Raw genomic sequence first — 19,809 nt, 5'->3', positions numbered from 1 at the left:
GACCAGGAAGTTGGAAGCCTCCCTGGTGGCTCAGACAGTAAAGAACCTGCCTGCAATCTAGGAGACCTGGGTTCAATCCCTGGTTTGGGAAGATCCCCTGGAGAAGGAAATGGAAACACATTCCAGTATTCTTGCCTGGAGAATCCCATGGACAGAGGAGCCTGGAGGGCCAGTCCATGGGGTTGCAAAGAGTCAGACATGACTTATCAAATAACACTTTCACTTTCCAGCTGTGCTCCCTAGAGCTCCAGGGCTTTGGGGGAGCTTAGTCACAGCTAAGCATCTTTGGTTGTAGTTCCATTTCTGCTTTACAGATGGGGTTACAAGGTATTTGAACAGTATTCTGTGATTTAAAAACAAAGTTCGAATGAAAACCACACAGCTGAGAATTTCAAAGAGAGAAAAGCTAATGGGAATATTGATCCCTTAGGAGTAGAAGGAGAGTGGCAGGGGATGGTGAGCAGCTTAGCCATAAATGTGTTAAACTAGCTAGAATTCCAGATGAAGGTCAGAGGAGGTTGGCGATGGGCAGAGTCCAGGAGGAGATTCTGCAATGATTCTGAGGTGGAAAAACACAACCTGGGCCCTAGGCTTAAAAGGACTTGGTTCCCCAGGAACCAAGGAAAGCTGGAAAGCAACCAATGTAGATTTGGTGAGAAAGAACAGGGCCAGAGGCAGAGCCAGCAGCCTTGATGGGGAAACAGGCAGGGCCCGGGGAATGGGAGCAGAGCCAGGCACATCTAAGCCAAGGCCAACAGACTGTGAAACCACCCACGCAGCTCCAAGCAGTCCGTGTAAGGGGCAAAGTTTGCACCTTGCCAGCCTAGCTACCTGGGCATGAAAGCAGCTTTGTCATGGATGAGCAAGAGAGACACAGTCTAGGGGGACGGGGGGCAGAACAGATGAGTGGGGAGCCCGAGTTCCTGGCCTTATACACCGGTCCTTGGATATTGGCCATCTATGTGAGACAGGAGCTTGGCTCAGTCTGCCTCCAGGCACCCCATGGAGCCTGATTCACCACCACTGCTCCCTTAACCTACAGTGTGCTACGCCCTATGCCAAGCACTTTATTTATTCCACCAATTAAGAGTCTTTTATTGTGAATAAAGAAATCAACTCAAGCCAGATTTAAAAAAGAAAAAAAGTGGGTGGTGATGCATTGGAAGGGATATAGAACTATCTCTTGACTTCTAGGTCAGGAGGTAGCTGGCCCCAGGGAAGGACCAGACTAGGGACTCTGGAGCATCTGGCATTTTCCTGTGACTCAGGTTCTTCCTGTGAATCTGCTTTATTCCTCCTCCCCAGCAGATCAATCAGCGTTTTCTGATATTCAGTCCCTAAGGCAGGGAGAAAGAATGAAGCGACTGGGCCAAAGCGGAAACAATGCTCAGTTGTGGATGTGACTGGTGGTGACAGTAAAGTCTAATGCTGTAAAGAGCAATATTGCATAGGGACCTGGAATGTTAGGTCCATGAATCAAGGTGAATTGGATGTGGTCAAGCAGATGGCCAGCATGAACATCAACATCTTAGGAAATCAGTGAACTGAGCTCCAGTACTTTAGCCACTTGATACGAAGAGCCGATTCATTGGGAAAGAGCCTGATGCTGAGAGATTGACAGCAAAAGGGGAAGAGGGCTGCAGAGCATGAGATGGTTAGATAGCATCATCGACTCAATGGACACACATCTGAGCAAACTCCAGGAGACAGTGAAGGACAGGGGAGACCTGGCATGCTACAGTCCATGGGGTCGCAAAGAGTCAGACATGACTTGGCGACTGAACAATGACAAAGGCAGGGAGAAAAGGCCCACCCACAGCTCCCATACGCTCAGGGAGAAACTGAAGATGGATCTGCATTGCTTTCTTCAGGAAAGCAAGGCCCCGAAGGGGTCAGGTGTCCACTTGGTTCCAACTGGCCATAGTGAAGGGAGGGGGGTCAGGCCACAAACAGAAATATGTCTGCTATGGTCTTTCGCTGTTACCCTGAGGATAAGGAAGTGGCCCTCAGGAACTGTGTGGATTTTCTCTTTTCTTTTTGGCCATTCCATGTGGCATGCAAACTTCCCCGACCAGGAATCAAACCCATGCCCACTGCAGTGGAAGCACGGAATCTTAACCACTGGGTAGCCCCAGAAGTGTGTGGATTTGAATCTAGTTTTCTTTGCCTCCAAAGCCAAGAGGTGGCCCTCGACAGGGAGGACAGAGGCAGAGGGGCTGTTTTTCCTTAAGCCCCTTAAGGGAGGAGGGGACACAAACCACAAAGTTCCATGTGAAAATAAAACTTTAATTTGCCAAGGGAAGAGCAAGCAACCCTTTGAGATCAAAAATAGCCTGCACACTGGTTCTCCCAGGACTGGGTGAGCAGGGCCTCCCTCTGGAAGTGGACGGTGCTCAGCAGGGAGGACGGTGACAGACTGGAGGCAGAGGCCGCCCTCAGAGGTGGGCAGGAGGCTGGGCGGGCTCCTTCCGTCCCTGGCCAGCGATGGGCCGGCCCCGTTCCTCCCAAATGGTGAGGCCATCACAGGAGCAGATCTGCTTGGGGTTCTGGAAGAGGCCAGCGGAGCGTGCGATGATGCCACAGGCCAACCTGCAGAAAAGGGTGGGGTCGAGCTGAGCACCCGCTGGGCCCCTCCAGGTCTCCGCGTGCACTGTGGGCAGAGCGCTCACCTCTCTCCCGAGTTCCCTGTGATCTTGGACAACGGATGCCCGCCCCGGCCCAGGTCATCTTCTCCCTCATCAACGACCAGGCTTCGGCCAATCACATCCCACACCTTTGAGGGGAGACAACAGCCTCAGGCATTGGATCTGTTAGGAAAGGTCCCTGCCTTCTCCTCCACCTCACCTTCAGCTGCTCATCCTCAATCCTGAAGATAGCTCGGCCACTCTCATCGGCACGGACATTCCCCAGGTCTCCGCGGTGCTGCAGTGAGAGCCGGGGGAAGAGGGCACGTGGGACATGGCGGCTGACTTCTGGCTTCCCAGTGTCTGATTTCCTGTCCCCAGGGCACCAGTGTCCTCCTACAAGTTCAGTCTGGTAGGATGAAGGGACAGCCCAGGACACACAGAAGGCAACTGGACTCTCTCTCCCTGGAACTAAAATCCTGGGTAGAATGATGGCACACTGGACATGGCCACAGTGACCCTCTTCCTAGGAAGTCACGCCACTACCCCAGACTGCTTTCCCCTAAGAGGTATCTGCCCAGTTTGCATCCCAGCCTCAGAATTGACCCCGCTTCCTGCTTCTTTGCAAGCCCAGTTCTCCAGCCTCCCGATGATTCTGTCAGCCCCTGGCAGCCTGCAGTTCCCCTGCACTTAAGTTGGCCAAGCTTGGCTTCTTGACCATCAGAGGCAGCCAGCATCCCTTCCCTGATGTCCAGCCTCCAGGAACAGAGAGAAGAAACACAGGAGCAGAGGGCATATCCTGCCCCCCAGACTGTTTCTGCCCACCTTTCCTCTTGAAGGTATAAAAATGTGCTAACACAGCTACTGGGGGCTTCCCTGGTGGCTCAGTGTGAAGAATCCGCCTCCCAGTGAAGGAGAAATGGGTTCGATCCTTGGGTTGGCAAGATCTCCTGGAGAAGGAAATGGCAACTGATTCCAGTATTCTTGCCTGGGAAATCCCATGGACAGAGGAGCCTGGCGGGCTACAGTTCATACAAAGAGTTGGTCTCGACTTAGCGACTAAAATAACAACACAGCTACTGAGCACCTCCTACGTCAGACACCCTCTGCCAGGTGGGGTTTAGGGGTTGGGGATGCGTACGTGGTCAATCGCCCTCAAGGGGTTTGGAACACTGTGGGGCACACATGGAACAGACTAGTGGCTGCAAAACAGGGTTACAACAATGAGTGTGTTTCCCTGTGACAAGACCCTACTGGCGAGTCACAATAGGATCTGTGCAAATAAACCGTCCCCAACCTGACACTTTGGGCAGAAGGATCCCTACCAACATGGACTGGTACCCATGGCCTCGCCTTGGGCTGGCCACAAAGGATGTTGCCACGTGATGGGGCTGATGAGCAAGCAGCAAGAAGAGCCACCTCTGCTTTATCTTGTTTTCCTGGGGGACCTCTGTTGCTGACACCTGGCACTTTTGTGTTGCACCTGGTGTTGAGGCATTTTGTGGTGGGAAGGTAAGGGATGGGGAGGAGTTTCTAGGACCGGGCGGAGGATGTGAGCGCCCAGTATGTGGCTCAAAGGAGTCATGGGGCAGCAGAAGGTCTCTCCCCTGCACACGGGTGGGTGGAACTGGGCTTGGTGGCACCGAATTTTAGCCACGTGGGATCTGTACCCGCAGGCACTGGGGAGCCAAGAAGGGTTTCAGGAGGGGTGTTACATGGTTACCCCATGCTTTGGAGCAATTTCTCAAATGCAGCGTGCGGAGGGGGAGGGGAGGGACTGGAGCAGGGCAGGGGGAGGGCAGAAGGAAGCATGGAAACCAGCTAGGAGATGTGCAAAGGGACAACCAGGCTTGGCTATAAATCCCCTCACTGAATTCACTTCTGTTTGGGCAAAACCAGATGCTGAAATCCCAAAGGTGGCTTGGTCATGGAGCCCTTGCTCAAGTTTTTCTCCATCTGCACAAGGGCTTGGGTACAATGGAGCAGCTGGTGCCAGACCCTTCAGATGCCCCACCCCTGGCAGGCCCAGGCCAAGGCAGCAAGGCAAGGTAGTCTCTTGCCCTTCGAAACTCTATTTCCTCCCAGAACCCAGTCTCAAGGGTTCCTGCCTCCAGGGCTCGCTCTGCGGGGCACCCGTGCTGAGCCTCCGCTCCCACTCTCCCCGCTTCACCTGCTCAGCACCTTTCAAGGCTCACGAGGAAGATGGCCTTGAGGGAGCGCCCCCAATTCACACCTGATGAGTGTGGGCTGGACCAGGCATCACCTCCAAGCTTAGGTTTCAAAAGGAGTGTGGCCGGGGTCTTGGACGCCTTCTCCCTCTGGCTCTGAGGATAGGCAGCTGCAGTGCTGAGTGCTGCCCTAGGGAAAGGCTCACGGGGCGCAGGACTGAGGTCTCTGGCCCACACCCAGCGAGGCCTGCCAATAGCAACACGCGCAAGTGTGGAAGTGGGTCTTCCCCAAATCAGGCCTTGAGAGACTCAGCCAGAAGCTCCGACTAAGCTGTGTCCAGATTCCTGCCTCAGAGAAACTGTGAGATGGCAAGTGCTTGCTGCTTTAAACCCCTAAGTTTGGGAATTCCCTGGCGGTCCAATGGTTAGGACTTGGTGCTTTCACTGCCAAGGGCCCCAGTTTAATCCCTGGTTGGGGAATTAAGATCCTGCAAGCCTCGCACCACTAACAAAAAAACAAAACTCTTACATTTAAAGTAATTTGATTCTCAGCAATAGGTAACTGATGCAGGGAACACAAGCGTGGTGCTATGCAACGGACCCGATAGAAAGGCTTCCTCAGCTCCCTAGCGGGTTTGGGACCCTAGTCTGTCCACTTCAGAACATGTTTGAAATCATGTTCCGTGATAGATTAAAATGTTAAAAATAAATTAAATTTACTTAAGGGGGGGAAAAATCAGCCAGTTTAAATCAAAACATTGAGTAACTAGCAGAACAAGTAGGACTCAGATAAGGCAAAAATCATTAAGGTGGCATGTGGCTCACAGCCGAGGGGGCCAATTCTCTGGTGTAAAACGAAAGTCCAGGGCCAGGAGCTGCAGAGTCAGGAACGGCCTTTTTAAAAAATTATTATTTGGCTGTGCCAGGTCTTAGTTGCAGCACGGGGATCTTTAGTTGCAGCATGTGAGATCTGGTTCCCTGACTGGGATTGAACCCAAGCCCCCTGAATTGGGAGCTCTCAATCTTAGCCCTTGGTCATCCAGGAAAGTCCCGGAATAGCCTTCTTACTTTAGGTAAAACCTTTAACTTCCACACCATCACCTTCTCTGGGAAGCTCTCTCCCACTGCCTGTGCCCTTCGGACTGGATCTGGAGCTTGCTCTGGGTTCCCAGGGCCTCCCGGAGGCTCCTGCAAAGATGTTCTGGCTGTGCTGCAACCACGGAGTTCTGAGTGTCTCCCTCACCAGGCTGTGAGACAGGGTCAGGCCTTGAGCACAGGAAGTGTCTGTAAATGTTTCTAAACCGAACAAAATAAAGTGAGGGAGAAAGACTCCCCCCAAATGGAATCACACTCTCAGGCTCCAAGAGCTGCCTGCCCTGCCTCTGAGATCTCGGGTTCTCTCCCAGCCCAAGACCAACACTTACCCGTTGAGAGTCCTGGGGGCCCCCATGGGACATTCCATCAGGGTTAAAGTGGTCCCCACAGCTAAGAAGAAAAGATAGCAGGTAGGCAGTGAAACCACAGCTCACGGACCAGGTGATCCATCCTTTTACTTTAACTACCTTTGTTTCATTCATTCACTCACTCTTTCATTCATCCACTCATTCAACAAACGGGCCCACTCTGCACCAAGCTCTGGGTTGAGATCTCTAAGAAGAATCAGTCACGGGACCTGTCCTCAGCAGGCCTCCAGGGTAAACATGGATGAGTAAACACTGCAGCATGATAAACACCATGACACTCACAGAGAACTGACCCTCCCGTGTTCAGGAGTCACCTTCCACCTGGGAGCCAGGAGCAGGAGTGTCAAGGTCAGATTTTGGTTCAAATTCCCACTCTGTCATTTACATGCTCTAGGGCTTTTGACAAGTCATGTAACCTTTCTGAGCCTCAGTTTTCTCATCTGTAGACTGGGCTTGTGTGTATACACCTCCCAGGGTACTTGTGAGGACCATATGTGAATGTATGTGTAAAAAGCTGAGTACAGCCCCCTGCGCACAGTGGGTGCACAACCAGGGCAATGAGGATGCTCCAGGGAAGTTCCAGAGGACTCACCTGTTGCAGTTCCTCGTGAGGTCCCCGAACTGATGGACGTGGAGTCCATGCAGCCCAGGCTGCAGGCCATCAATGGTCCCCTCGATTAGGCAGTGCTCAGGGGTCAGCTGCAGGAAGCGCACCACTCCCTGCACAGGGCCAGGCCCCCCGAGAATGGCCACGGCTGCCCCTAAATTCTCTGTAAGGTATCAGACACCAGGGCTGGCTCACCACCTCACCCAGCCCCACCCGTTCATCAGCTTAGAAAGGGCAGGGAGAGAGCCCCACGTAACCTTCACATGTTCCCCGAAGCCTCTCCAACCCAAAGCCCCCAGATCTTACGGCTGGTTAGAGCTGTACCACACCCAGGCCACCTCCCTCCCAGAGAGTCCAAGGCCATAGTGGTTACTCACGCGACAGGCCACTGCCCATGCCCTTTAGGACCGCCTGCCTCCCAGTGCCTTCTAGAAGGGCCTGTACCTCCTGGCTGGGCAGGGTAGTCTGCACCAGGACCATCTGGTTCTCCAACTGCACCTCCACACTTTGGATGCCTAGAAGACAGGGGACAGAGGGCAGCAGAGGGCTTGCACCTCTCTGCTGGGAGCAGGGAAGAAAGAAACAAGATGGTGATTCACCACGCCCAGCTTCATCACCTTTCTGTGGCCAGAGGCAAGCTCCGAAGCCGCCTTCTAGCTGTAAGGCACTTAACCTCTCTCTTTTTTTTTCCGGCTGTGCCAAGCAGCACGTGGGGTCTTAGCTGCCCAATCAGGGATCAAACCCTTGGCTCCTGCAGTGGAAGATTCAAATCTTAGCCACTGGACCCCCAGGGATGTCCAGGCCCTTAACCTCTCTGAGCTTGTTTCTTTAGGAAGTAAAGATAACATCACATTGCCCCCAGGACTGTTGTGAGTTCTTATTTTGTGCCAAGAGTTATTCATCTATGTTTGAAGCATAGATGCATGTGAGCATGCTCAGTCACTTCATTCGTGTCCAACTCTTTGCAACCCTATGGACTGTAGCCCATCGGGCTCCTCTGTCCATGGGATTCTCCAGGCAAGAATACCAGAGTGGGTTGCCATGCCCTCCTCTAGAAGATCTTCCCAACCCAAGGGATCGCACTGGCATCTTCTCTATCTCCTGCATTGCAGGTGGATTCTTTACCCACTGAGCCACCTGGGTAGCCCTGTGAAACATAGATAGTTCTTTAAAAAATATTTGAACACAATATCGTAAATCAACTATATTTCAATTTTGAAAAAATAAATGATGAAAAACTGTTTACATAAAAGTGGGCTATCAGGCTTCCCTGGTGGTCCAGCAGTTAAGAATATGCCTTGCAATGCAAGGCACACTGGCCTGGTCCCTGATCCGGGAGGATCCCACATGCCGCAGAGCAACAAAGCCTATGTGCCACGACTATTGAGCCCACATGCTCCAACTGCTGAAGCCCGAGCACCTAGAGCCTATGCTCTGCAACGAGAAGCCTCTGCAATAAGAAGCCCAAGCACCACAACAAAGTAGCCTGCACTCATTGCAACTAGAGAAAGCCCGCAGGCAGCAACAAAGACCCACCACAGCCAAAAAATACATCTTAAAAAAAAAGGGGGCTATCGATAGTCACAATATTCATGATAGTCAAAAGGCGAAAACAACTCAAAAGCCCATCAAATGATGAGTGAATAAACAAAATGTACAGCCATACGATGGTAGACATTCAGCCATAAAGAGGAATGAAGCACCGATACATGCTGTGATGTGGATGGACCTTAAAAACATTAAGTGAAAGCCAGTTACCAAGACTACATATTGGATGATGTCACTGTGGATGAAATATCCAGAATAGGTTAAATCTATAGACTGAAAGAGATGAGGGGGCAGGAGAACAGGAGGGTGATAGTTCAAGGGTATAATTTCTTTTAAGATTTATTTTTATTTTATTTTTGGCTGTACTGAGTCTTCAGTGCTGCGCTCGGGCTTTCTCTAGTTGTAGTGAGTAGGGCTACTCTCTAGTCGTGTCGCACAGGCGTGGTGCATTGTGGTGGCTTCACTTGTTGTGAAATGCAGGCTCTATGTATCTGGGCTTCAGGTAACTGCGAGCTGTAGGCACCTGGGCTTTAGTAACTGCAGAATGTGGTCTCAATAGTTGTGGCTCACGGGCTTAGTTGCTATGTGGCATGTGAGATCTTCCCACAGGGACTGAACCTGTGTCCCCTGCATTGTCAGGCAGATTCTTAACCACTGGACCACCAGGAAAGCCCCTGAAGGGTACAATTTCTTCATGAGGTGATGAAATACAAAAATTGATAGTAGTAATGGTTGTACAACTCTGTGAATATACTAAAAACCACTGAAATGTATACTTTAATGGATGCATTTTATAATACATGAATTATATCTCAATAAAGCGGGCACACATAAAAAAAAAGACAGGGCTATCACCATCATTATGAAAGCTAACATTTACTGAGCATGCACTGTGGGCTTTCTCATACTGTACCTGTATTAACACAAGTAACCTTAGGAGTTGAGCACTGTTATCCCCACTTTACAGGTGAGAAAACTGAGCCACAGAGAAGTTAAGAACTTGCTCCAAGTTCAGTTCAGTCGCTCAGTTGTGTCCAACTCTTTGAGACCCCATGTTTCAGCACACCAGGTTTCTCTGTCCATCACCAACTCCCAGATCTTGCTCAAACTCATTGCACTGTACTAAATGGAGGGACTCGAACTCATCCCAGGAAGCCTAGCTCCACCTTCCAAGCACTTCGCCTGGACACTGCTCACCCTGAGAAGCAGCTCCAGCCTCCAGCTTTGGGGCCCCCTCCCCCATCATCCTGCGGCAGCTCCCACTTTCCCCACATAACTCAAGCTGTGTGGACTGCAATCCTCTGTGTGGTCCACAGCATCAGGTTCAAAAGTCAGTGGCTCTCAACTGCCTTCCAAATCCCCGAGTCACCCTGCTGTGCACACAGCCTGCAGGGTGATTCTGACACACACTCGGCTTTGAGGGCTGTCGGGCCAAGAGAAGGACAAGAAAGGGCTTCTCTTCCATTCAGATCTTCAGGGCTCACAAACCTTTCAAGAGGACATTTGAATTCTGAACCAGAATACAGGTGATGGTTGGGAACTCTGAAAGTTGATCTCACCTGTGGAGCTTACAAACATTCTACTCTGATCTTAGTGTGTTTGCTGTTCTGGGTGAGAGTAAAGCCCACCGGAGCCAGGAGCCCTGGGCAGCCCAGCAAACGCAGGTTAAACGAGGCACTTCCCTCTGCTGAGCCAGCACTCTGTGGACTGAAGGCTAAGCCATCCAAGTTCCCTCCATCTTTGGTTTCCCTCCTCCCACCCTCTACCAGGGAGGGTATAATCATCCCTGAGGCACAGACAAGGAAACTCAGCCGTTCAGATTCCTTCCAACTCGAAGCAACACGGAAATGGTACTGGGAAGAGGCAGCATCCAAGAGGCAGGACTATCTGGCCTGTGTGACAAAAGGTCCCAGGGGCTTGCATCCATAGGTCCCAGCCGCATCGGTTGGGGGAGGGGCCGAATTTGTAAACAGACACACCTATATCCTCCCCAGCAAGTACAGGGCAATTCTGCCAGGAGAAAATTCTCCAAAGAACCCAATTGCCATCACTTCACACAACATCTCATCCTGGGCCACCTGGTGTGAAGCCTTGGCACTCTGGGTTCACCCAGAGGTGCTTCTGGGTGCCAAGGGCCTGTAGGGAGAATGGCAGGGAACTCCTGGGGCCTGAGCCTCTGGGGAATGCCACGAGCTGTGTGCTCCACTTTACACTCATCAGGATGGTGATACTGTCCTCCTCTGGCAAGTGAAATGAGGCAGGGGGGTTACACAGCTGGCTCGAGATCACAAAGCTCAGAAGGCAGCCTGTCCAACCCTAAAGCTGATTGTTTGGTCCCTTCGTCCCACAGGAAGTAGGACTGGGCCCCAAAGGACCGACTGTCTGAGGCTCCCAGGGCTCAAAGAAGCATGAAGTGCAAGGGATTGACATGCCTATTCAAGTCATTTAACAAACATACTCTAAGCACCTATCACGTGCCCCGTTCCGGGCGGCAGGGATGCAGCAGGGAACAAGTCAGGTGATGTCTCTGCCCCATAGAGCAGCATGTATTCCAGGGCAGGAACTTGCATATCAAACACACACTCAGGGAGATTCGGGTAGTGCAATGTGTGATCAATGAAGCAGGTCTTAGGGAACAACTCCGGGATGAGCACTTAGGCAGGCTGGTCAAGGAAGGTGTAGGGAAAAAGCAAACTAGCCAAGATGCCGTGGTCAGGCTCTCTTGCCCCATGCCCTCTCGCTCTCACCGCACATTTTGTGAATAGTGATTATGTAACAGCTGAGCTCACTAACAGCACTGCGCATGCGTGTCACAAGGTACTCGCTTGGCCACGGGCTACTTTTGTTCTGTAAGCATACATAAGCTCCACCTGGAAAGTCTTTGGTGGGGAGGTTATGTTATGTTAGCCTATGTTATGTTATGTCTGCAGCTACAGTCGCTGCACCAGCCAGGAGAGAATAAACGCGTCTGCAGTTCCTTCAGCTCCTTGAGTTTTCTTCCAGCTTCCCCGCACGCACCTTGCCTACCATGGGTTCAGCGAACAGCACGCACAGTGAGATTCAGCGAGACAGAAGGTCTCTCTGAGCCTTGAAGCAAATGCCTGAATGTAGTCAGGGAAGAACATTCCAGCAGAGGACACAGTCTGGGCAAAGACCCTGAGACGGGAACAACATCTATGTGTCTGAGAAAGGTCAGAGTGGCTGCAGCTAGAGTAAAGAGAAGACTAAGATGTGAAGGTACAAGAGGAGACCAATCAAACAAAGCCCTGCAGACAACAGGAAAGAATCTGGATTTAATTTTAATGCAGGAGAGGCCACTGGGAGAGGCCACGGAGTATAGCGGTTGAGGGTGTGGGCTCTGGAGTTGAAATCCTGAGTCTGCCATGTACTAGCTGTGTGGCCTTAGACAACTTACTCAACCTTTCTGTTTGAGTTTTCTTCTCAGTTTCTGTATCTGCAAATGGAGATGATAATACAACCTACTTCAGAGGGCTACTGAAGGCCTAAATGAGTTATCTCACATAGAGCACTTAGAAAAGTGCCTGGCCTATGGGAAGCTCTTAATGTTATTACTGTTTGAGGATTTTAAGCAGAGCAGTGACAACATCTCTTAAGAGGTACTTTTCTGCACTGGAAGGGAAGGCCCCTGGTGAGAAGCTCCCTGTGACTATACATTTCCTGAACTCTTGACCTGGGTCTGAACCAGGAGGGCTGGCTCCCTAGCAGAGTAGCAGTTCAGTCTGGCTGGTGTGGAGTGTGGCCAGGCCCCCATCTGTTTAGCTCAGAGAGGGAGAAAAAACAAGGCCATGAGGGCTCTAGGGTAGTGATGATAAGGATTCAAGGGAGTGAGCCTTGGGCTGGGAGGGCCTCCCACTTACCCCTAGGAGGAAAGCAGAGCCTTTGTCTCCAAAGCTCAGGCCTCCTGGAGAGAACAAATCAACCAACTCATCTCTCTCTCTCCTCTGCATTCTGGGAAGCCAGCCCATGAGAAACCCAAGCTGATGCCAGTTACCCAGGCTAGGAAACAGAGAGTCACCAGAAGTCTTTATCTGGTCACTGAGAAATCTGCTAACGGTTAGAAACTGCCCTACGTTCAGCAGAAGTCCAGCTGCCTGCTTTCTCAGCAAGAATGTTTTACAGCAGGTAGAGAGGCTAACAGCCTTGGAAAGCTGTGGTCAGAACACTCTACTCACAGTGGAATGGCTCCGTTTTCTTGGACCCTCACCCACCACCCTCAAACACACAGTCTAAGCAAATGCAGCTTTAGGATCTCTACCCTCTGTGAAAGTGGCGCTGGGAGCCTTTCTGGTGTCTTAACCTCAGGTGCCTGGAAAGTAAGGAGGTAGGCAGAGAATAGTCCCCCTACAGGGTGTTCCCTGGAAAATAGACAGTTCTTGCTTGAGAAGCAACATAATCTTGACAAAGCAAACAGCAGCCCTGGCCATGTTCTATCCAGGTAGCCCTGGATTTTTATTTTTCCCCACACTGCCCGGAATGTGGAACTTCCCCAGTCAGGGATCAAACCTGTGTCACCAGCAGCGGAAGTACAGAGTCTCAACCACTGGACCACGAGGAAGGTCCTTGACCTGGCACGATCAGCAAGCTCTGAGAAGGCAAGGCCACCAACATGGCCTGGGGAACTGCCTGTCTTTGAGTCTGTTCATTGTTTATTCAGTGATTTAGCAGGTATAGACCATACACTGGGAGCTGTTTAGGGAGAAGGGTTCACAAGAGTTTCAGGCACAGTCCCTGCCCTCAGGTGAAATGGAGCACTCTGGGGGCTGAGGGCAGGCAGAGCCCAGGCACTCTGTTCTCCACGTGTAAATTCCCAGGCAAACACGCATGACTAACAATAGGAAACGGTGCTGGAACAGTGAGAATCAGCATATTTGCACAGGAAGCTTTGGGAGACGTCATTTCCTGTAGTTTGCCTGGACTGGGGACAAAATTGAACAAATGAGGAGTCTGGTGCTGTGTAAAGTGTGAAAGCTGCTAGTTCTCCTCCATCAGGAGAGGTAACTGAAATGAATGAAGCTCCTGCAGAAAATCCAGGACTTGTCAACAGATGCTGTTATGAAGATGGTTGGCTGATCAAGATGACATTCAGTAACCCTTCAGAACTAGATGAACTAATGAGTGAAGAAGCCTATGAGAAATACACAAAATCTATATTGAGGAGTGAAAATGGACCCCAAAGTAAACCAGTTTGAACAACTTTAAACAAATGACGTGTCCCCTCATGCCTCTGCCCAACCAGCTTACCCTCTATAAGCCCTTCCTCTCACAGGTCCTAAGATTCAGTGGGCTCTCACTACAAGCCAAAATCCTTTTCTAAAGTGCTTCTACACATATTAACTAATTTACTCTTCTTGATTATTTTCTGGGGTAGCTTCCATTATCTTGCACATTTAAATGCTGAAGAAACAGGCATAAAAAGTAACATGCGGGACTTCCCTGGGGGTCCAGTGGTTAAGAATCCCCCTTCCAGTGCAAGGGACATGGGTTCAATCCCTGGTCGGGGAACTAAGATTCCACATGCCATAAAGCAACTAAGCCAATGAGCCACAGCGAAAAATCCTGCATGCTGCAACAAAGATCTGAGGCAGTCAGATAACTAAATATTAAAAAAAAAAAAAAAAAAAGATAAAGTTCTAAGACTTCCATTTTGGAAAAAAAGAAAAAAAAAAGTAACATGCATGAGGCCTTAGTGCCATTAAGTGGCAAAGAGGGCATCTGAATCTGAACAGTCTGACTCTAGAACACATACCCCTAACCCCAGCGACACACAACTCCCTGATACAGAGCCAAGTGCCATCAGTCTCTCAGCTTCAGAAGCAGTTCCTTCAAGAACGGCTCTTCCCAGCACAATGCTCAAGTGCTCATTTTACCTGAGGGCAGGGGCTGTGCCTGAAACTCTTGTGAACCCTTCTCCCTAAATAGCTCCCAGTGTATGGTCTATACCTGCTAAATCACTGAATAAACAATGAACAGACTCAAAGACAGGCAGTTCCCCAGGCCATGTTGGTGGCCTTGCCTTCTCAGAGCTTGCTGATCATGCCAGGTCAAGGACCTTCCTCGTGGTCCAGTGGTTGAGACTCTGTACTTCCGCTGCTGGTGACACAGGTTTGATCCCTGATTGGGGAAGTTCCACATACCCAGCAGTGTGGGGAAAAATAAAAATCCAGGGCTACCTGGATAGAACATGGCCAGGGCTGCTGTTTGCTTTGTCCAATTATGTTGCTTCTCAAGCAAGAACTGTCTATTTTCCAGGGAACACCCTGTAGGGGGACTATTCTCTGCCTACCTCCTTACTTTCCAGGTACCTGAGGTTAAGACACCAGAAAGGCAGGCAGTTAGGGCCAGTAGAAAAATCTGGCAGAGCAGGCCTGAGACCTGCACACTAGACTCCATTTCTGGGTCTCAGTGTGACTCTGAGAACATTCTTTCCTCTCTCCGGGTTTTCATTTCTGTTTCTGTAAACGGGAGCGGGGTAGCCCTGAAATTTGCCAGCCCCTCCCCGAGGTCTCCGGTTTGCTCTCACAAAAGTTCATCTGGCTCTTACCTGCGATCCCTTGCAGGGACGTGCGCACCGCGTCCACGCAGCTCTGACAGGTCATCTGCACCGCGAACTCCAGCTGCAAGGGTGGCAGGGACGGGCTGATAGGAGCTGGGGAACCTTCTTGCGTGACCCTCTTTCACTACCTCCCCTAGGACCACCCTCAAAGGCCTAGAGTAACGCGCCATGTGACCCCTCCCAAAGCGCCTTCTTTACTGTCGCTCACGATCGATCATTCCAGGAGCAACACCCCGTAACATTAACGCCAAGCGTCCTGCTACTCTCACCGTCCAGCCCTGGCTCCAGGCCCCAGCCCAGGTGTCCGCTCCTTCCCTCATTCTCAAGTTAATGATCGCTCTCCAGGGGCCGAAGTTCTCTGCCCTGCGAGGCTCCCACACGAGGCCTCGACCCTCACCGTGCAGGCAGTCCCACGGTTCTCCGAGTCCGAAGCCATCCTGGATCCAGCTATAGCCCCAGGGCCCGAACTGAAGCGCCAGCCCAGAGCCGCGCCGCAGCGAACGGGAGGCGGAGCCCCGGAAGCCACTCCTTGCCCCGCCTTCCGGTGCGAGCGCTCTCGAGGATCTGCTCCTTCCCGCGTCCACGCGACGGTGGGCAGGGATTGCGCAGGCGCACTTGGGCCCTCCGGCCCTCGTTGCCTTAGTAACCGCTAGAGCCGCCTCGTCTTAAGATGGAGCCGTATAAGCCGGACCCCGAATTCCAGCGGATCTACCACCGGTTGCTGCGTCCGTTGTCGCTCTTCCCCAGCAGGACGACACGCACAGCGTCTCAGGAGCACCTCTCGCAGGAGGTCCCGATGCTACTGCCTTTACCGGTTCCACGGCTGACGGCGGTGTTGGTCTGCCGCCAGGTAGCCGAGCGGCTGACCAAAAGCGGGCTGGAGGCGCGGGCGCCTCACAAGGTACGGCTCCGTTTCACCGAGGTCATCCTGGACGAGATAAAGTGCAGCTGGCAGGAGCCCCCCCCCGAACTTGGCATGAGTCACCTGAACAATCAGAGGCTACGGAAGCGGCTCCTGATCTACGTGCTGCTCAGCTGCGAGCAGCTCTTCGTACGCTACCTGCACCTCCAGAAGCTCATGTCGACCTCCGCAGTCGTCTTCACTGAATCAGCAACGCTTACCCGCTTGGCCGCCAGCCTCGCCAGGGACTGCACAGTTTTCCTCACCGGCCCCGACGTCTACCGTAGCCTGCTCTCTGACTTCCTTGCCCTGCTCAAAGAAGAGCAGGCCCAAGTCTCCACGCCCAGACTGCGCGCCGCTGGCCTTGGGGCTTACAGGCTCTTCCAGGTCCCATGGCATCACATCACTGGCGTCACCCAAGTGCCGCATTTCAACCTCAGCCTGAACTACCTCATCCAACTCAGCCGCCCGCGAGACCTTGTCAGTGAGCCTGAAAAGGATCCAATGAAGGAATTGAAGTCCATTCCCCAGCTGAAGAAGAAGAAGCCTCTGCGCTGGCTGTCCTCCATGCAAAAGAGGAGAGAAAGCACCTTCAGTTCACAGATTGCATCACCGCCTGGGACCTTTGTGGCTCCCCGCAGACGGGCTCCCCCCACCTCACACTTGCCCCTCTACTCCCAGCTCCAGAGGGGCCAGTCCATGCCCTCTCTGCGTGAGGGTTGGAGGCTAGCAGATGAGCTGGGCCTTCCTCCACTCAGTCCTCGCCCCTTAACTCCATTGGTCCTGGTGGCAGAGAGCAAACCAGAGCTGGCAGTGGACACGGTGGCTGAGGACCTGAAGCAGATGATGAAGAATATGCAGCTGGGGTGGTCTCAGTACTCACCGCTGGACTCAGGGCTGCCCCCACTCCTGGGGGCCCTGACCTACCGCCCAGCTGCTAGCCATCACCTAGAAGAGCTGCAGAGAATGTTGAACAGCCTTGAGGAGCAAGAGGCCTCGGAACATCGGGGCCTCCAGTCCCCTAAACCCCCTCAGCTTGAACCACAGCCAGTGACTGTTACTTTGAAGCTAAGAAATCAGATGGTCCAGATAGCTGCTGTACAGGTCTCAGGAAGAAACTTTTTGGATTCCTTCCACATTGAGGGGGCCGGTGTGCTATACAACCACCTTGCTGGTGAACTGGAACCCAAACTTATCGAGCAAATGGATATGGATCGCACTTTTGGCAGTAGCATCAGGGAAGTCTACAAGGAGCTGATGAGCCGTGTCTCTAACAACCACTTCACTTTTGACCAGGGGCCCCTGGTTGAGCCTGCAGCCAGTAAAGACTGGTCAGCCTTCCTGTCCTCAGCCTTCCTACGTCAAGAAAAACAGCATCGTATCATCAACACCAAGCTGGCTGAACTTTATCCCCAGAAAGCAAGTGCTTTACAGTCCAATGCAGATAAGATGTCCTCCTTCACATCACTCCAACCAAGTAAAAGCTGGGAAAGGTGGTCAAACAAGGCCAGATGGCTGAACTGGTGGAAAAGCACTTTGTCTGTGGGTGACTATTTTAAGTACCTCACCACCCAGGAGACAGATTTCCTCCATGTCATCTTCCAAATGTATGAAGAGGAGGGTCCTGTGGAGACCGTGGCCCCTATCAAAGAATCCATAAAAATCCAACACCCACCCCCCTTGCTAGAAGACGATGAGCCAGATTTTGTGCCAGGAGAGTGGGACTGGGACACGGTGCTGGAACACAGGCTAGAAACTAAGAGCAGCCTCCTGGAAGAGTCTCACAAAATCCTGAGCCTGCAGAAGCGTCTGGAGCGGGTTTGGTCCATGCTTGACGTTCCAGAGAAGGACCGGCTGGACATGGCCATCAAATACAGCTCCAATGCCCGCCTGAGGCAGCTGCCGGCACTGGTGAGTGCCTGGGAAAGGACCTTGCAGCCCATCCAGCTGCGGGAGATACTGCTGGGGAGACTGGAGTGGTTTGAGCGGCAAGCCTCTGACCCTAACCGCTTCTTCCAAAAGACTGATGTGGGCCTGAGTCGCTTCCTGGAGGAGAATCAGATCCGCAGCCATTTCCAAAGGAAGCTCCGTATGGTGGAGGCTCCTTTGGTTCCCCTCCTGGAGGAGATCGAGTTAGTCTTTGGTGAGCCGGTGACCTTCAAGGGGCGGCGCTACCTGGACAAGATGAAGCACGACAAAGTGGAGATGCTCTACTGGCTGCAGCAGCGGCGGCGGGTCCGCCACCTAACCCGGGCCAAAAGGGCCTCCCATCAGTCGGTCCTGTCCACCAAGCTCAGCGGCCATCCTTTAATAGCCCCAGGGAATACTCCCATTACTTTTTGACCGGACCAAGCGCCCTCAGATCTCTCTGTCACCCCCATACACACAGCAGCTCATCCAGACCTCTTGACTGCTTTGAAAGAAATATCTGGGAGGGCAGGGTTCAGGAAATCTGCATTCCAGCTACCAAGGGACTGACATTAACACTGTATTTTGACCACAAAGTTCTCATAAAAGAAGCCCCAAGCCCAGTAGTCCCATTTCTGTCAAGCCATGCACATTACAGCCAAAGTCTCATGTATCAAAAGAACTGGGACCATCCCTTGGAGTTCATTGTAATGGGAAATGTCAGACAGACAGAAACCATCCCCTGTGGAACACCTCAGCTCAGCGTTTCTATCACGAACCATTAGATTGACTGATTAGAACACCACGCCAAGAGGCTCAATGGCATGATGACTAAGAGCTAATGCTCTGGAGTTCGTAGATGTGGCTTTAAGTCCTGCCTGTGTAACCTTGGGCAGAGTACCTAACTGCTGTGCGTCTGGACCTTCCTATGTCAGATAAAGGGGTTGGCTGTCACTTCTTCCAGTTCTAGCGCACTGTTAGCAGAGCTAAAATCATCCATTAAATTTATTTACCAATTCATACAAGCACCTGGTACAAAGTACGCAAGGGTGTGCACTGAAAGTGCTTTTTCCCATCCTTCCCTCCAGTAACTCTTCTTCTTGTGGTGACAACTGTTGCCAGTTGCTTGTGTATCTTTCCATTCCTTTATTCAAAAGCAGATATTTATTGAGCACCAGCTAGGTATTCATGCTGGGTCTTTATCACTGAACAAAACCAAGACCCTTACCCTTTGTAAAGTTTACATTCTCCTGAGGGAAAACAGACTAGACCATAAACACAGTACAGAAGCACGTTGGGTAATAGGATGGAGGATGATAGGTGCTCTGGAAACAAAAAAGAGGAGGGCAAGAGGAAACAAAGCGTGAAGGGTGTGATTTTACTGGTGTAGTCCCCGCAGTCCTCGCCGGGAAGGGGAGATTTGAGCAGAGGCTTGAAGGAGGGGAAGAAGTGAGCCCTGTGGACATCCGGGACAACAGTGTTCCTGCCAGCTAAGGCAGGCGGATGCTTGGGGTGTTCCAGAAAGGCAAAATGGCCAATGTTGGTGGAGCAGAGTGAGGAGGAGAGAGACACGAGTCAGAAGGGTCATGACAAGGAATGGGGGCAGGTTGGATTATGTGAAAATTATTTCAGAGAGAGCCGGACGTGTGTGTGAACACGCGTGAATATATTGTTCATACTTGCGTCTGCAGCGGCACCAGCAGTAGCATTGTCTCCTGTTTTGCCCCTTTCTATTTTTCTAACTTGCCCCAAGCTCATTCCACATCGATACACATACAGCTGCTTTATTTGTTTTGGTTGCTATATAGTATCCTACTGTGTGTATTTTTATTTTGCTTGATCAGCCCCTTATTACAAACAAAGACATGGGCTTCTTTGGTGGTCCAGTGATTGAGACTGAGCTTCCAATGCAAGGGGCGCAGGTTTTATCCCTGATCAGAGAACTAAGATCTTACACACACACACACGTACACACACACACAGAACACTCTAAAAAAAAATCCTTGTTCTTTTATT

The 19,809-nt window shown here is 51.6% G+C and overlaps 2 protein-coding genes across 4 annotated transcripts; one reads left to right on the top strand and one right to left on the bottom strand.

Annotated features, from left to right (window-relative positions):
* Positions 1-2,265: 2,265 nt before the first annotated feature.
* On the bottom strand, positions 2,266-15,486 carry CCS (copper chaperone for superoxide dismutase). 3 transcript variants are annotated; one of them, XM_027959345.2, is made up of 9 exons: positions 15,382-15,486; positions 14,973-15,045; positions 7,240-7,377; positions 6,848-7,025; positions 6,217-6,277; positions 5,894-6,039; positions 3,450-3,574; positions 2,845-2,922; positions 2,670-2,773 (listed from the first exon to the last, which is right to left on the bottom strand). In XM_027959345.2, the coding sequence occupies exons 1-8, from the start codon at positions 15,418-15,420 to the stop codon at positions 2,888-2,890; spliced, it is 795 nt and encodes a 264-aa protein (XP_027815146.1). In that variant the 5' UTR covers positions 15,421-15,486; the 3' UTR covers positions 2,670-2,773; positions 2,845-2,887. The 3 variants fall into 3 exon arrangements, with proteins under 3 accessions (XP_004019755.2, XP_042093595.1, XP_027815146.1); XM_004019706.5 differs by lacking the exons at positions 3,450-3,574; positions 5,894-6,039 and adding an exon at positions 2,266-2,589; XM_042237661.1 differs by lacking the exon at positions 3,450-3,574 and having other exon boundaries at positions 2,664-2,773.
* A 139-nt stretch (positions 15,487-15,625) lies between these two features.
* CCDC87 (coiled-coil domain containing 87) lies at positions 15,626-18,813 on the top strand. Its single transcript, XM_004019915.6, has one exon. It carries the CDS (start codon positions 15,655-15,657, stop codon positions 18,226-18,228), a length of 2,574 nt encoding a protein of 857 aa, XP_004019964.3. The 5' UTR covers positions 15,626-15,654; the 3' UTR covers positions 18,229-18,813.
* The last annotated feature ends 996 nt before the right edge of the window (positions 18,814-19,809 follow it).

Source organism: Ovis aries, chromosome 21 (genome assembly GCF_016772045.2).
Source record: "Ovis aries strain OAR_USU_Benz2616 breed Rambouillet chromosome 21, ARS-UI_Ramb_v3.0, whole genome shotgun sequence".
In the NCBI taxonomy this organism is placed as follows: Eukaryota; Metazoa; Chordata; class Mammalia; order Artiodactyla; family Bovidae; genus Ovis; species Ovis aries.
This window is presented reverse-complemented; position numbering and strand designations above follow the sequence as displayed.